General features: G+C 43.5%; 1 protein-coding gene across 1 annotated transcript in view; it reads left to right on the forward strand.

Moving 5' to 3' along the window:
• The first annotated feature begins 67 nt into the window (after positions 1–67).
• slc49a4 (solute carrier family 49 member 4) overlaps positions 68–18,743 on the forward strand; it is a 92,897-nt gene continuing 74,221 nt past the window's right edge. Inside the window, exons 1-2 of the mRNA XM_049594068.1 lie at positions 68–491; positions 11,242–11,335. Of these exons, the coding sequence (XP_049450025.1) occupies positions 197–491; positions 11,242–11,335 (389 nt within the window). The 5' untranslated portion in view covers positions 68–196. The remainder of the gene's footprint in view (positions 492–11,241; positions 11,336–18,743) is intronic.

An 18,743-nucleotide genomic window follows, 5' to 3' on the forward strand; every position in this document is an offset into this window, starting at 1 on the left:
CAACGGGCGAGCCAAGATGGCGGCTCAGTAGCTATAGTTTCCACTACCGCTAACTGTTTCCGTTCAGACATGCGCAGTAAAGTTAGGTGACAGAAACAGAGACTGTCGGCTGTTTTTGTTTGTGTGGTCGACACGGAGGCGTCCATTTTCCGTTAGAACCGGATCTTTTACTAGGACCGACCGACAGACAGCTGGTATGGGTGCCGGCTCGAGCACCGAGGCCGAGAGGGAGCCGCTCCTCGTCCCGCCTCACGCGGAGCCCAGCAGCCCGCCAGTAAACAGCAGGGTGTACGGGAGAAGATGGCTGGTTCTGACCCTGTTCTCCCTGCTGGGACTCATGCAGGGGATGGTGTGGAACTTCTGGGGCCCCATCCAGAACTCGGCCGTCCACGCATTCGGCTTCACCAAGTCGGACATCGCGGTTCTGGTGCTGTGGGGCCCGGTGGGCTTCGTGCCGTGGCTGCTGTTCATGTGGTTAATGGATAAGAAAGGTGAGCTCTTCTTCTTTGGTACACTGTGTCCTATCTGACGTTATGATGCTTGTGTCACCCGCTGCTCTCCTCAGAGACACTGTCGGCCTCTGTCAGGTCTCAAACACACGGTACATCGACATGTGATGGCTGAAGATCTCACAGAGAAGTGTTGTCTCTTATCACATCAGTCATGTCCGGTGTCACTCAGTGTTGTGTTGTCTCAGCCTGAGCAGAGATATTTAATCACAGCACAAGATGTGGGCCCTGTTCATGTCACCTTAATGTGTTTGAACAGCTGGTGTCAAACATGGTGACCTCAGGAAGGCTCACACACTTGAACAGTGTCATCAGTGATGGAATGTAGGTCAACGTTAACTGAGGCAGCTCTCTGTCTTACAGACTTAAAGATATCTAATAAGATATGATGTGATTGGCTCCAAATGAAACTACCCTACAGTGTGTTTAAGTGCAACTGAAATAATCTGTCTAAATAATTAATGAATAGATTTGCAGAAGATTGACTGGCAGCTGCTTTGATAAATGTTAAAGTCATATTTTATGGAAAACACAGTGGCACCGTCCCAACTTCACAAACGTGATCATTTGTTGCTTTTGATTTTTTAATTATTTGAATATTTGTCATGTGTGTGTAGTAATTTTGAATCTTGTTTAATTAGTTGGACAAAAACAAGCTGAGCCTTTAAAGGTCCTGTTTGAAACATTTATGGGGTTTAATGACATCTAGTGGTGAGGACTGCAAATTGCAACCAGCTGAAACTTCCCCTAATTAGAAGTGACCTTTCACTAAGTCCCGCCCACAGATGCAGACTGACCATCATAGCGTAGCATCACGCGCTCAGACCAGCGTCCGACAACAACACGGCTGTGCTCCATTGACTCTGATGCAGTTGTTTCATATTTCATACATTTCCAGGCAGGTTTGGAGATTTGGAGCTAAATGTTGTGCCTGGGATACGTCATGTAATAATGATACTCGTTACCTGGAGAGGTTGGAATAGAGATGCACCAATCCAGCTTTTTCAGTTTCAATACCGATCCCGATGCTGTGGCTTTGAGTATCAGCCGATACCTGATACCGATCCAGTACCATGGTCAACCTAAAAGCTATATACATTTACATGTAGAACAGAAAAGACTAGAGGCATCAGGCATTGATGACTACATAGTTCTTTACTAAGGTAAAATGAAACAAGATAAAACAGATTAATGCAATGACGAACTATTTATTTTTAACAAAAATAAACAATAGTGCAGCAGCAGCTGAAATAGTGTGAAATACCTCCACACAACAGATTCTCTCCTTCGCTTCATGACGTAGCTCATGTCACAATAGATTTAAAGGGATAGGATTGCCTCAGGTATAAATTACATTTTCCGATACCCAATCCATCTATTTTGATGATATCAAGGCCGATATTCGATCCAGGTATCGGATCAGTGCATCCCTAGGTTGATAAAAGATAATCGTTTCTTCCCTCGTTCTGAAACCCAAATCAAACCCTGAAAAGTGTAGGGTTAGCTAACGTTAGCTAGAAGATACTGAAGATAAACCCTACTGAATGTATACACATGCTGCTTTTTAATGATTAAAACACCGAGTAAATATCGACCTGCTGCACAGGTACCAGTGAAGGGAAGCAGAGGAACTTTGCTGATGTTGAACCAGCTGTATGTCATCACAGTAGCCCCTTTTACACTGCCAGATTTTCGGCGAATGTTGGGCCGTTTTGCCGGCAAGCTGCGAGCGTTTAGACACACAGAGCTGGATTGGCGAGTTGATCCGAGGTGCCCAATTTTCCACCTCGTAGGGTAGACATATTGGTGGAACCTTTTTGGTTTAAACAGACCGAGGCGGCCTTCTGCAACAGGAGGGGCTGTTGAAGATTTGTGGGAGGAGCTGTTGATGACGCCGCACACACGAGTCACTGGCGGTGGATAAACAGGAAACAGCTGATAGCAGGAATTAGCGAGCAGCTAGTAGCAAGAGGGAAACACAAACCTGACAGACACTGTAAAGATGAGCAACTGGGGAGACAAGGGATTGCGCGCCCTCCTTGTCCTCGCAAACGAAGAGGCCATTAACCGTCAGATGACGGGGACGGTGAAGGACGGGCCGACTTATGAGAGAATCGCCGAAGGACTGACCAGCCGCGGCTTCCCTCCCACGTCACTGTTTACGTCACACGCTGAGCTACACGTTTTGTTACTTGCTCACGCCCCCCATTGCCCCGAAAAAGGCACATTCTGTATAAACAGAAGTAGGTAGGCGGCATTTTGCTGCACTCCCCGATTTTGTTTTTATACTGCCACACAGTTCCTATCTAAAAAGGGCTCGTGTGTGCAGATGAACAGCGTTTGGCTTCGCCTGGAGATCCCTGCCGTCCGAATGCTGGCGGGGAGGGGAAGCCAAACACCGTTCATCTGCACACACTGCGATGACACACAGCTGCAGTGTAACGTGTGCTCACCTAATTTCTGATCCAGATGTTCAGAAGGTTTTCACCGGGGGCGTAAATGTCTGTAGAAGTCTCTAACTGTCCAAAACAAACAGACACTGCTAACTGCAGTGGTTGACATGAAAAACTTCTTCTTGGTTGAAAAAAACACTTTAGTGCCTTAAAACCTGCTGGAAACAGTAACATGTTGTTTACAACAATTATTTGTGTTGTGTGTTGGTCTGTCACAGTGCTCTGCAGCTTGGCAGGCGCTGAGGTGACTCACTAAAGTCAGCTCATATACTGTGTCACTTTAGTAATGTTGACATGATACGTGTGAAACGTACAGCTGTAACATATTCGTGGTTTGCAGACACGTACGTTAACATTTTCTCCTGGCAACTGCCCTGAATTGACAAAACATTGGCAGTAACATCAGTTTCTGAAATGAGCATCACTTTGTGCCGAAGGGATTTCCAGTGTCCGCAGCACCAGAGTTGAACTCATGTGGGAGTTCAAAGTGCTGATGCAGGATATGAGCAACTCTTAAAGGGCTTTTAAGACTTCTCCCTCTCACCATGGTTCAAAATCACAATAGTCTCAAAGCCTCAGAACATTCTGTGCCTTGCTTCTGCCTGCTGAAGAGCTCTTGACTTGAGCCACTGACTCAGACGATGCTCCACCTAACCAGTTCCTCTGCATCACCTGACTGACACGTAGTGATTACTGCGGCCGCACTGTCAGGTGACAACAACAGTAACAACACAGTGACAACATCAGCGTCTCCAGGCAGCTCAAGAATTAAAGACCACAAGTTATATCATGCCAGGGAGTTACTCAACTTATCTTGTGATCCTGATTCACCAGCAGTCAGTGGTGTTTGGGGTTGTGTTTGCCTTGTTTAACCCTTTGAAACCTGGAGTGACGTCACTGTTCTCGTGCTGTTTACAGACGCCTTTTACAAGTATGTACACCTTTGAACCCTGAGCTAATTTTTGTCAAAAACACGGGGGGAGAGGCAGTTAGATACATGGTAAGAAATGTCCCACAAATTGCAAAAAAACTAGAAAAATATTTTAAAATTGGGGGAAAAAGAAAAAAAGCTTGAAAAAATATTATTATAATTATTATTATTACACTTTAAATTTCTGTTACTGAATTCCAGATCATTTCCTTGTTTGTTTGTTTTTAACTTTATTTTTTAACTAATTTCTTTCAAACTTTTGGGTCATTCCTTCTTTCATTGCTTGCTGCCGTCTCCCCATGTTTCTACAAGAAATCAATCCAGTTTGCTCAGGTGTCAGAGGGTTAAAACAAAGTGTGTCACATCATATCTGCTGCCCTCAGTGAGTGTTATATACGTCTCACTGACTCTGTAAGGTAAAATAATCTCGTCACATCTGTAAAGTTAATGCTCAACTTTATGCTCACAGCTGATTCTGCCTCAGAGTCACATCTCAGGTCAGAGCAGCTCTCACAAATTGTGTTAAACAATGCTGTGACCTTGTTATAAAGGACCCTACATGACACGCTGAGGCTGCAACAGGCTCCACTGTTGTCTGTGTACAACACAAGCTCTCAGTCTAACCTGCCAGAGGGGGAAACGCTCCCTAAAGGCAGAGACTGTTGATGATCAACAACACAGAAGTTTCCGTGCAGTAGAGTCTTAAGATCAGGCCATATGTGGTGCAGTCATGGAGTAGTGAGTCTACATGATGTGCTCAGGGTGTGACAGGCGTATGCTGATGTTGCAGAATGTGTCAGAGAGCTGATCCACACATTTAAGTGTGAAGTTGTAAAGCTTGTAAGTCCTGCTCGCAGCAGCCGGCCTCCAGGGCGTCTCTGAAATACACACTGCTGTTTGAAAGTTTAAAATCTCCTGCCACAAAAGCTTGGTCCAGTCAGACCGCTGAGAGGACTGCGTTTTATTTTTTAAGTGGTCTTTGATGCTTTTAGGTTGCAGAAAGTCGTCTTTATAAATATTTCATGTGAAAGGTTTGTTTGTACACAGAGAACAAAACTCTGTACAGTGGTTCGACCAGAAAGAGACGGAGACTCCTCTGAGCAACAGCTGAGTAAGAGCACAAGAAAGAAACAGGTCCATGTTTGAGTGACTACGGTTATTAATGCCTGAGGGGAAATTCAGTTTTTTCAGTGCATACACACACATGCACGAACAGGACCTGTACATACATTAAATGGAAAGATATCAGAGCGAGGGAAGGGATGCACGATGTTGGACTTTTTGCCGATTCGCTGATATGTAACAACTCATTCGGCCGATAACCAGTGCCGATATATATATATATACACTTATTTTCCACCTAGTGTCAGTGATCATCATCAAGTCTCTTCTGTAGTGCGTTAACATCATATTATACACACAGACTCTGATGGTGACGGCCCACCAGCAGATGGAGACATGAAATACCGTTCAGTGTCTGTGATATTCAGTCATTGTGCTAAATAAGAAAAAGCATGTTGGCTGATTCTGATCATTAAATTCAATGCCGATATAAGTCAATACCGATGACGTAATGATATTATTGTGATTCCCAAAGCGAGGTGCCTGCCTTGGACAGGCACTCTGAGCAGTTGGGCGACCTGGCACCTCTCCAGCCAGCAGTCCACGCTTCATATTTGGGACTTTAACTGGTGACCCTCTGGTTCCCAACCCAAGTCCCTATGTACTGAGCCACTGCCGCTCCTCATGGCTACAGAACACGGACGTTTGACTAATATTTCTGTTCACATGCAGCCGTGCATACTCTGATTTATGTGCCATAACATTGTTCATCACATCAAAATATAGGAAAGTGGAACAGCTGCAGTCGCCTGTCGTTTTGCTTGTTTGCATCAAAATAAGATCATGTCAAAGTTTTCACTGGTTTAACTGAATGAACTCAGCCTTCCTCTTTCATGACCTCTTCCACCTTCTTGAAATGTTCGCTGTTGAGACATTTGCACATTTCCAAACACCTGCTGATATCCAAGTCTTTCACAATGTTGGTTAAGTAGTTGTGTTTCTTCTTCTGCCCAGAAATGTGGGTTTCTCTTTGGACATGCACCTCTAAGCTTATCTATATCAGCCTTGCAAGCTGTTTGTGAGTTGGTTTGTGTGCAATGTATCCATGACAACGGACAGAGCAGACCATAAACAGATAAGAGGCTGTATGTCCCAAACTGTGGTAAAAAAACCCAACTGAGAGTCATGTTATGAATGTGCTGTATGCATGTCCAAATAATGCTGTTAACAGTGTTCCCACGGTCATGGAAAAACCTGTAAAAGTCACGTAATTTCACAGTCACATTTTCCAGGCCTGGAAAAGTCATGGAAAGTTCTGGAAAAGTCCTGAAATCTTGTTGTGTGTAATGCAGTCATTACAGTAACCTTCCATTATAACCTTAATGTGACATAAAGGTGAATTTATTTTCTGTAGCTGACGACGTAATGTGGCTCTAATAGAAGTCGATGTGTGACAAAGTTTTGTGTACCATCACGTACGTTTCTTCATTTCCTCCCTGTGCTCCGTCTCTCCTTCCGTGTACGCCACCCAGCTGACATTATGTTTAAATAGAGTTTCAATCTGACATGTTTGAAAAATGCCGGACAAGTGGGGTAAGGGAAGAAATGAGCAAAATGGGTTCCTGAAAACTGCTGGAAAAGTTTTGAATCTTTCTCCATGAAAATTTGGAACCTGAATAACCAAAAAGGCTTGATGCAGAATATCTGAACAGAATATGCTGTTTACATGACCTGCATCTGCATATTCAGAATAATGGAATATAAGCGTGCAGGCACGTGCACAGACAGACCCAGGTGGTGCACAGGCACCTGCCCTTTTGGCCTCTGACTACATAGGTGCCATTTTGCAAGAGGTTTTTTTTTTTCTCATTTCTTTTTCTTATTTTATATTTTATTTTGCGTTTGGTCCTCAGCATCAGTTCTCAGTTAAAAGCATGTTGCATTCGGGTTTTAATTCTTTGAGATAGTAAAAAGTAAAATATGTGCTGCTGTATGTAACTTAATTTTCTTATTTATAATACCTAGTCCATACCCACTGAGTGCACAGCTGCCCACGTACAGTTTCACATGGTGTGTGTTTGGGATACAGGTCATAGGAAACTGCAGATTAAATAGTCAACTGAACCCATTAAGAAGAGCAATGTATTCAGAAAGAGTGTTTGTGAGTTTGATAGTACGATTGCTTTATTGAAAGTACAGTAGTACCATTGCCAATAGTGGGATAGTTAGTGGGCTAAAACTGTACATTAGTAGTTGAGGCAACACGTTGAAAGGCAGATAGTTAAAGTCATTGCCTTATAGAAGCTCAGTTTTAGTAAGTTTTCCAACTTTTGCCAAGAGGGAACTTTAGATATTGCTCCCTAGATTATGTTCACCCAGTTTCATGCAGATCGCTCAAACTTCCTAGGAAGAGATCCATTTGAAGTGTTTTTCAAAAAATTCAAAATGGTGGAAAATCTATATAAGCGGAAGTTATGGGTTCTTGAGGCAAATGTGTTCCTCATGAGGAGAGGCATCTCTGTGCAAAGTTTCATGTCTCTACCACATACGGGGCATGAGATATGCCCATTCAAAGTTTGACATTTCAATGGGTTGCTATAGAGCCCCCCTTTGGCCAACTGATGTAATATTGCTTCATTGGCATCCTCCCATGACCCTCTACCACTGTGCCAAATTTCACATGGATTGACCAAGTCAGTGAGGAGAAAAACATGGAACAGAGATGCAGACACAGATTATATAGTGAGATAAGGAGTCTGCACTTTTTCTTGACTCGAGCTCCACCTCCAAAAAATGTTGGCGCTAACATGGGGCTGTTAGTGTGCGTGATGATGTAGGTTGTGTCAAGTACAAGTGATGCCTCATTACAGGGGTCAGTAACCTTTACTATCAAAAAGCTCATTTTGCCCCCAAACAAACAAAATTATGAATTAATGTGTTAAAACAAAAGATAAAGTATCAAATTCTCAGACGACAAGAGAAAGTTTGATATTGTAGCCTGATTAATGACCTGAACAGACCAAACTGATGTCTGCAACCTGACTCGTTGACTAATTGTTTCAATACTAGTAATGTTTGCTGAGACAAATATGTCTTTGTCAACACTGACATTGTTTCTACGTTCACCGTGAGAGCTGCTGCAAACAGCTAAAGTCTCCTGAACTGGATCAGCCTGTTGGGTGTTCTGTGCCTCATCCAAGGACACCTCCCCGACCCCTGCAGGCCTCCACTGCCTCAGGCTGTTTTACAGAGGAACATCCAAAGCATTTAAAAATCTGTTAAAAGTCTTCTCTTCTAATTAACCAACCCAGGGGTCTGCAACCTTTATTAAAAGAGACATTTTAGACAAAACAGAAAGAGAGACAAAAGATGCCTGGAGCCACTAAGACATACTTGAGCCTTATAATGAACGTAACAGAGTTTAAGTCTGAATTAACCAACAGGACTAAATGAGCATTTATTAATATGTTTTAACACAGCCTGGCCACTCTGCAGTGGCTTCGTATGATTATTTGTCCACGCACCATTAAATTCTCATTTATTTCCCAATTTTTGGATTCAGAATTTATCACTAGTTTAACCAGGGAGACTCAGACCAGCCACTGATGTTGAGGTTTGGCTACATTTAGAGGAGCTGGCACCAGGACGCACACTGACGAACCACATGTTAGTTGATGAAACGTTAAAACAGTTTTTTACTGTTTGGAGAATTTAAGAATCTCTTTCGGCCTGCATCAGTGATGAATGAAAAGCTGCATGTTGCTGACCCCTGTGTGACCCTACAGAGACACCTGTGAAACCCAAATGTAGCACAACCAGCTCCCTGCTGTCTCTGACAGTGTTAACAAAAGGCAGTGATTATATCAGCGTCATCATGTGACGATCATCTTCTCTAAATCAAACTAACAAAGGAATAAAAGTTTCTCTGATTCAGCTCCGACTGAAGTTTAAACTGGTCTTGATTTGAAAAGAAGGAAACAGCTGACAGAAAACTGATATTCTGTCAATTAAAAGTCTTGTTGGTGACACGTGTCAACATGTGATGTAGCAGGACACAGCGTGGAAACGATGGACAGACTGACACACACTCTTAGCACGCACCATGAGGCAATATTGGCATGTTGTGACGTGTATCTCCAGTCGGGGATCAATGAGATGCGTACCACCCCAGTCTGGTGAAACTGGTGTGAGTCAAAGCTTTGGTAAATAACAGCTGACATGGACAGAAAGGAAAAAGGGAAATGGAGAGAGTTTCCTCTAATGGACGTCATGTGGCCGAAACTGAGACTCTAGAGTTTATAGAGAGGAGCTTTGTCCCAACAAATCACTGTCACACAGGCCAGATTAAAACTGGAATTTTTTTCACATGTAGAGTTATATATACCACTTTCACTAAGCTGCCAGTTTATTAGGTACACCTAGGTAGACCTCTTGTATTAAACAGTCTAACAGCTCTACACACTACATCCTCCAGAATGATCAAACAACCAAATCAACATCTTGAAAACAGTTTTAAAAAACTAAAATAATAAAACCTTGAAGAAATGATTTATTGTTGAAAAGGCTGTTGGTTGCTGACAGGTTGCTAAATGAGACCACAGATCGTCATGGAGCCAAATATGGCTTTACAGTCATGACTGTGATGGAGTTTGATTATTGCCTAACGTTAACTTTTTACTTCTGCCGATTCCTACTTTTTCAGACAAGATGGCGGTGGGCTCAGACGTAGCGGCCGAGAGCCCGTAAACTAAACTGTGTTTTGTTGTTGTTTTTGATTGTACTCTGGGAATTCCAGCTGAGTACATCAAACCTGATCCAATACACCCGACTGTCACTGATGCACATCGGGGCAACATAACAACAGTTAGTGTTCATTTGTGAACATTATCAGCAGCAGCAAAATGCCGCCTACCTACTTTTGTTTATACAGAATGTGCCTTTTTCGGGGCAATGGGGGGCGTGAGCAAGTAACAAAACGTGTAGCTCAGCGTGTGACGTAAACAGTGACGTGGGAGGGAAGCTGCAGCTGGTCAGTCCTTCAGTGATTCTCTCGTAAGTCGGCCCGTCCTTCACCGTCCCCGTCATCTGACGGTTAATGGCCTCTTCGTTTGCGAGGACAAGGAGGACGCGCAATTCCTTGTCTCCCCAGTTGCTCATCTTTACAGTGTCTGTCAGGTTTGTGTTTCCCTCTTGCTACTAGCTGCTCGCTAATTCCTGCTATCAGCTGTTTCCTGTTTATCCACCGCCAGTGACTTGCACGTGCGGCGTCATCAACAGCTCCTCCCACAAGTCATCAACAGCCCCTCCCGTTGCAGAAGGCCGCCTCAGTCTATTTAAACTAAAAGGGTTCCACCAATATGTCTACCCTACGAGGTGGAAAATTGGGCACCTCGGATCAACTCGCCAATCCGGCTCTGTGTGTCTAAACGCTCGCAGCTTGCTGGCAAAATGGCCCAACATTCGCTGAAAAATCTGGTGTGGTAAAAGGGGCTATTAGTTTGCCACAGAGCTTAATTTCTGCAATAATCCAAAATCCAATGGAAAAACTCCTGTTGGCTTTTTGTTGAGGGAAACAGGGTGATGCTAACTTCAGCGTACAAAAACCATTCCTGCAGCTCTCTATCAGCCCCCTCATTTTACGCCCCTGGCTCACAAAACTTTACAGGTGTGTAGTTGAGATTAAAATAAAGGTCGAGATTAAAGATGCATGTGTACCGAGCAAGGAGGCCAAAAGTAGGGAGTAGGAAGCAGGGAAGGAGCCATTGTTCTCCACTCTACGCCCCTGATTCACATTCGTTTTAAGGTGTGGATAGGGTTGCAGTGATGTACTGGTTTTAAGGTGTACTGTGATATAAAAGTTGACGGCTATCAGACCATGTACGTTTGCTTATTTATGATATTTACTGGACATTGAATCTCTCCTTTATTTGAGTTATTTTCTAAGAGGAGACTTTTTACACAAACTTCCATCAACAAAATGTTTCATGATCCCGTCACAAGATGGTCTCTAGTTAGTTTATATAATTTTAAATTGAACATATTTGGGTTTTTGTTTGTTGGCAAAACAAGTAATTAGAAACTGAAACCTTCTTCTTTGATAAAAAATACGTTCTTTAAACTAAATATAAAACAAATAATATATTAATCAATGAAACAGTCATCAGTGCCAGTCCTTCTTTGGAAGTGTTAATATTACTTTTGATTGGTAGTCTTATCCTCCCTTCTTCTCTGCCTGCCTAATTTTCCTCTCTTCCTCCTCTCCATCCCCCTCTCATGTGTCCTCCAGGTTTGCGGGCGTCCCTCCTCCTCTCGGCGCTCTTCATGCTGCTCGGAGCGGCTCTGAGGAGCATCCCACTGACAGAACAGCCTCTCAGACGATGGTAAGACTCCTCTGTCAACATTACGGCAGCAGATGGTTCAAGGGGCCAAGTGTGCTGATGACTCTCTGAAAGGTTTTGGACAGGAGGCAGGAAGTGACTCGTGATCCTCAGTGCAGTCATAAGCCTCTCATCATTTCCATAATTTGATATATTAGGCAAACTTTTCTAACCAACTGCCAGGAATACTTCTGTACGTCACTTTATGGATAAAAAGAGCTGCCCGCCAAACGATCTCTCCTCGTCTGATGGGTTAGAGTGATGAATTGAGCCAAACGACAGAAAATTAATCAGTTATTTTGATATTTGATAAACTGTTTCAGACATTTTATGAGCAGAAATATCAGTCATTCACTGGTTTTAGCTTCGTCTTTGTCATAATTAATGATAAACTGAATATTTTGGGGCTTTGAACTGTTACAGCTGGATAAAATATGACGTTTGAATATGTCACGCAAACTAGAACAAGAATCTTTTATTATTTTCTGACGTTTTACAGACAAAAGGACTAATTGATGAATTGAGAAGTGTTTTGCAGAGTAATAGATATTGAAGATAACACACTCACACTGACAGTACTAATATGCTGCTCTCCAACAGTGGAAGGTAACATGGTCACCATCCTAGTTTAGCATGTTTACAAATTAACACCAAACACAAAGCACAAGCTGAGGCAACGTCACTAGTTTTGCAGATATTTGCGCTGCCAAGATGGCGACGGCCAGAGCCGCCTACTTTGAGCTTCAAACCCGCTCCTCAGAAACCAGTGGGTGACGTCATGGTGACTACTTCCATATTTTTAGTCTATGGTTTTGGCCTGTCAGCCCAGCACAGCAGGGATTTGTGTCTCCATGACAACAGGTCTACCTGTTGAAGGTGTGTCTGTAACTGATGACGGCTCATCTTGAGTGATGAGGTTTAAAAGCAGCGGGCTGATCCACGGCTAAAGTCCCTGTAACTGGTGCAGCAGATAAAAGAAGTTTACCTGTTGGAGGTGAGCTGTTTGTCTGCAGCTCTTCATCATCATCATCATCATCATCATCATCATCTCACTGTGGCTCTTTATGATTTCACTCTTCCTCCCTGCCGTATTATCAGACTTGTCTTTATTGAAGAAAAGCTGCTGACAAAGTTCTGCTAATTCAGTGATAAACACATTTCATTTCCTGTAGACTCTTCACAATAAAAGTCTCCTGTTATTTTGTAATGTAAAAACTTTTACTGTGAAGCAGCAAAATAAGGAAGTGTTGAGTTTTCGAGAAGAAACTTCACACAACTTCTGATACAGCTGAAACAGTGAAATAAATCAGATATCTGAAGTACAATCAGGACGCAGGAGAGAAACGAAACTCCAAACCACAGAGATTCAGTCAGAAGCTACAGGCGTACCGAGAGCTGAACACACAGAGAGACTTTTAAAAACACCTGTCTCTCTGGTCTCCTGCAGACAGCGGGGAGGAGAGTCTCAACACACACGCTTGTTTCAGGGGGAGAAGAGGGGTTGGCTGTGGTCAGCTAGATGTCTTCGCTACCCGCTTGAGGGGGTGGACGGCTTTTGGGCCTACTCCAAAGAAGAGACATCTCCATGGAACACTGAAGGACTCTAAACGTCTATTTTGACATACGTATTAATAGTTAAATTTGGTCGTCTTAACATGTTAAATGTGAGTTAAGATGACAGAAAATGATCCAAGATCCTGTTCAATTTTCCTCTGAGTAGAGACCACGCCCCCAGGAAGTACACTGGACTTTGAAGCCAGTTTGACAAAGTGGCCAAACCCTGTAAATACAACTGATATCACATGATATCATTTGGCCTAAAAAGACATTTTCCAATAGACGTACACTGGGAATGAGAAGTCTGTAAATCAGTGGATACTTCAGCACCAAAGCTATATCCAGTTCTCTTTATATGTCCACCATAGACAGCTTTAACTGGATGGAGTGACATGCAGAAGATATTTAGCTGCCACAGAACAGGATTGTGAAAGACAGCTGAATACTGTGTGGAGCCTTTACTTTGTTTTTGTGTCCTTGCCGGCGGTTTCTTCCCGTATCAGACGGCACTTTAACAGACCATCAGTGGAAAAGATAAAGAGAATCCCATTATTCTCAGTGTTTCATTCTCAGTTTCACTCATGAGCTCAGTGTTCCTCTTTTACAGAGTGCAAGAGCTCAGAGAAGGTCATTTCAATTATAATGTGCCTTTTAAAAATGTAATTTCATTGAATATTTCTGAGTGGTAATCCGTCTAATGATTACTATTGGCCTCCACAATGAGCCGGTGTATCATAAAATATCAATACATAGAGGAAATTGTGTTTCCACAGAATGATCCGCACATCGCTTTCTCTTCATGGATCTGAGGATTTTAAAAAAATCATTTTCTCTTCCAAAGAGCAGATAAATCAATTTGGTTTCTGGGTTTCTTTCTGTCAGTGTGTCTCATGAGGCTTTGGTGAGAAAGACATCAGCAGCCGGTGATAGAGGCGACATGTAGGGGAAATAACAAAGCTCTGTTAAAGTGTGTTAAAGTATATTAGGAAGAAGCAGAGACAGAATCATGATTCCCGTGTGATGAGACCCTGAGATGAAAAACCTTATTTACAGTTAGCTGTGAAATGTCAAGTTTTGCATCCTGGATTTGTTGCGTCTCTGGTTGTTGCGTTCAGTGTTTGTGTTCTTCATGTTCATATTAAAGCTGGTGAAGGCCAAAAAACAGCAGCATTTGAAAGTACACCCTCCTGCAGCTTTTTCTGTCCTAAGCTCCTCCCACCACACAACCACAGGCATATGCACGCGCTTCATGCAGTAACACAGTGTTTCCCATACATTGATTTATTTGTTTTTATTTCATTCCAGTTGCCCGTGCTGCATTCACTCAGCCCCTCGCTGCTTCGCTCTCTGTCTCTGTTTATCACACCGCCACCCCTCGTTCCCTTCACCTCGCTCCTCTCTGTTGTGGACTGCTTCACCCAAAGGAGAGTGGGCAGCAGATCAGCAGACAGAATTTTGGTCGGCGGCTTTAGCAGCTTTAATTCTGCCAGTGCAAACCCCCCAACGCCCGGTGTCACAGGTAGCTGGAGGCAGGTCTGATCTATGTAACAGCAGCAACAGAAAGTTTGCTGATCCAACGGGGAGTCAGGGCTGTCCGGCCCCTCAGTGCTGTGGCTGGATTCAGGTTTATGCTGCTGCTGAGGGGCGGCAGTGGGTCAGTCCAGAAGCAAAACGACAGGCAACTCCAGGTGTTCCACTTTTCTATACTTTGATGCGATAAACGACATGTTAGGAAATGTTAGGACATGTTAGGACATGGTCACTGCCGTATGCAGAGCTGCATGTGTACAGGAGTATAAGTGGAGTTTTCATTTTCTTCAGCCGTGTAAGGCGGCAGTGGCTCAGTCCACAGGGACTTTGGTTGGGAACTGGAGGGTCGTCGGCTCAAGTCCCCATCCGGACCAAATATGGAGCGTGGAGTAGTAGCTGGAGAGGTGCCATTTCCCTTCCCGAGCAAGGCACCAAATCCCCAGCTGCTCAGGGTGCCTGTCCATGGGAAGCTCCCTCGCTGTGACATCTCTCCATTTTATGCATGTACAGGTCCTGTTTGTGCATGTGAGTGTATTTGAGGTGTGTGTGTGTGTGTGTGTGTGTGTGTGTGTGTGTGTGTGTGTGTCAACAGAGTGAGAATATTTAATTTCCCCTCAAGGATTAATAAAGTATCCGCCTCCTCCTCTTTTTCTTCCTCTGACAGGGGGTCAGTCACCAGAGCTGCTGCCTGCTCTCCTCACGGTGAGGTGGTCTGTAGCAGCAGGGAGTGAGGTGGAGGACACACTGTGATTTGAGGCTCTCGCTAACGTTAGCTACATAGACATGAACCTGAAGCTGCAGCTGTGAGTCTTTGGCTCCTGTTAGCATAACTCTCACGACTCCACTCCTTCACTGCTCCACCAGATGTAACATGTTTTGTCCATGTGCAGACGTCTTATCTTGAACTGTTAACCTCGTATTGATCACTGTGTTGCGTAACAAGGCAACAACAAGGAAAACAAACAGCTTACATTTGACAGAGACATTCAGAGCATTTTCCAGTGTCTGTGCCACAGCTTTAATCATCCTCTGGGATGTGTCACAGGTTTAAATGGAGTGTCTGCGGCCTAAATCTTCAGGATGTTTTATTGCACCTGGCCTGCAGAGTAAAGCACACTCACAATTATGGAGCCTTTTTTTTATTTGCTGGTCTTTCAGAAATTATAGAGGGATCCAGCTTTTATTTTTATGTGTAAATCAAACTGAAATCCAGTGATAGTGGACAAACTGTTTGTTTTATTGTTTTAGTTTTCACGACTCCTTAAAGCAGCAGCTTTACATCGTGCTTCCAAAGAGTCGTAAATTGCAGCATCTGAGGCCAAGATATCCTGGAGTTTAGTCTGTGGTAAAGTCTAAAAATCTGGACATACTTCCTATAACTCAGCTCAGTAGTGTTTTTCTTCCCTGTGTGGTAAATGTGAGTTTTTAACCTTTATGTTGAAGTCGTCTCTGAGCCGCAGTAACCCAGATATGAGGTCAGGTCAGGGGTGTTTTCTCCGACCTAACGCCACAGACAGCCACGGAAAGACTTGATGTGTTAAACTGGTGGAGTTTCCTCTCTCATGATAACCTGTAGATTACTGATGGTTGTGCAACAGCAGTTGTTGTTTGGTTTTACACTTATAGATTCCAGGATCATCAGACTCAGTGAACCACAAAGCTCAACCTGTCTGTTGACCCTTGTTCAACAACATTCCCGTTGCACCGTCACTTGACACTTGTTGAATGCGTTTACCCAAAGCACAGCGCTCTAAGCATGTGTGCATACATGAACATGACTGTAGGGTCAACAGACTGCATTATATCGCATGTAACGCTCCACTCACACACACATTCATACGCAGGTGGCTGAGGCGACTCTACAAGGTGCCATCTGCTCATCACATAATCATTCTTGCTCACTCACACTAATGATCATCGGGATCAATTTGGGGTTCAGATCTTGACGACCTTCTGATTGGTAGACGACCACTCTCCTTCCTGAGTCGCAGCCACATGGCAGCTATCAGTTGTGAGAGGGTTTTACTGTAAAGGGGAAACAGAATCAAAGAGAAACAGGGCTGCAAAGACAAAAGAATCACTTCCTCTACTTGTTTGATACACACAGGGCAGGACTGTGCAGCAGCAGGGTGGGAAGTAGTGAACTGTACAGTGTTGGGCAAGCTGCTGGGAAAATGTAGTGAGCTGAGCCACCAGCTGCTCTACATCAAATAAAGTTTCACTACACTGAAGCCGTGTCCAGAGAAATGAAGCAGCTAAGCTACGACAAAATGGCTGAAGTAACTCACCACTTGCAAAGCTGCTTTTATCAGGCTGTCTACAGGTCCTTAAAAAGTCTTAAATTGTTTTAAATTCAGATTCGATGGGTTTCAAAAAAATTTAAGTCACATTACTGTAAATATTTCTCCAGCCTGACCCAGTGTTTACAGTCACTAGACAGACTGACAGGAGAATTGCAAAAATAAATAGCATTTATGACAGAGATTAGATTGTTTTTTCTTTTTACGTGAAACTCATTCAGCTGTCATTTTTGTTACTGTTGATTTTGAACTGTCATCATTGTGTTTATGTAGAAAGAGTTCTTACACATGTGTCACACACACATATATGATATGTGTTTCCGTTGCAGGTTTGGTCTTAAAGGAATAGTGCAGCCAAAAATGAAAATTCAGCCATTATCTACTCACCCATATGCCGAGGGAGGCTCAGGTGAAGTTTTAGAGTCCTCACATCACTTGCAGAGATCCAAGGGGAGAGGAGGTAGCAACACAACTCCACCTAATGGAGGCTGACGGCGCCCCAGATTCAAACGTCCAAAAACACATCATTGAAACCACAAAATATCTCCATACTGCTCGTCCGTAGTGATCCAAGTGTCCTGAAGCCCCGACATAAAAAGTTGTTTGGAAAAACCTCATTTGAACTCTGTTTTTAGCCTCACTGTAGCCTGTAGCTCTGACTGCCTCTCTGGGCACCGCGCTCACGCTGTCGGTGTTGTAGCTCAGTCAGCAGGTAGAGCGCTGCGATCTGCACAAAGAAACCTTCTGGGACACCATACTGACATACAGCTCTATCATCCATGTGTGTGTCCTATATCTGACTATGATTCTGGTGTTTGGGGTTTCTGAGTACACACAACTTGTAACACTGTAGAGTGATTTGATCCTTTCTTTCGCCATTAGTGGAGATTGGGGAGAGAACCTCCAAACATTAGATATAAATGTCAAGTGCGTCGGCTCTGGAGCAGAGTCCTGGTCGAGACAGGCAGCAACAGAAGTTACAGACAACACGGAACAAAAACACAGGATAAAAATGGAAAGCTCTCAAACAAGCGATATAAACACTAAATAAGAACACTATAAGAAAAGGCCAAACAGTATGTTAATATTTCTTACAAATGAACCATAAAAAATGCAAAAACGCCAACTACACATGAACACAAAGACCAGCTAAGAGACTCGGTGACATATAGATGATTGTGTACAGATTCCCCAGATACAGCGCTGCAGACAGAAGCGCTCGCTTACCAAACTCTGTACGTTCCCTCAGGACAGATTGTAGCAGCATGTTTTGTGAACGGAGCCCAGAGCCATTTTAAATGCAGTGTAAGAGCCACTTAAGCACATATTTATTAACTTTATTTATGTGTTAGAGTACAGGCACAAGTTATTTACACCAGGTGTGGTGCTGTAAGTCAGGTTAGTGCAAATGACAGTTGGAGACTGACGACTTGAAGTTTGTTGGTTTGGATGGTAATAAGATTTCTGAGCGTGTTTTGCAGCGATGAAGTAAAATAATGTGTAATATGTGAGAGAATATATAGAAAAAGGACAATAAATTATAAATATTAGGTATAAAATCATCATCATCAGTGCAAGACTCAATATGTGTGTCACCATTAAATCAGACTGAACATGGCAGCGTATAAAGGTGTTTTCAGACGGGATTTGAATGTGGAAAGTGAGTCAATATTGCGAATGTCGTTCTAGAGGTGGAAGGGCAGGAAGTGAACCTGGTTTAAGCTTTTCCCGCCTTGAGTGAGTGCTGTGAATTATCAGAGAAGGAACAGAAACACGAGACTCAACCAAGTGGCAGAGGAACTTGTGAAAACGGCCAGTATATGCAGTGTGTCAGAAATACCAGGATGTTCTACTGCTTCCTGTGTGGCAGTAAGGCTGTCAGGCTTCACTGGGGGGTGAAGCATCATCATGTGCTAATAAACTGGATGAAGCCCCCCCCCACCCAAATCACATGATGAGGACAACCTTTCCCAGCTGTGACCTTCAGCTCTTTAGATTCAGAGTGGAAAACATGGCTGCACAGA

Source organism: Epinephelus fuscoguttatus, linkage group LG13, assembly GCF_011397635.1.
Source record: "Epinephelus fuscoguttatus linkage group LG13, E.fuscoguttatus.final_Chr_v1".
NCBI lineage: Eukaryota > Metazoa > Chordata > Actinopteri > Perciformes > Serranidae > Epinephelus > Epinephelus fuscoguttatus.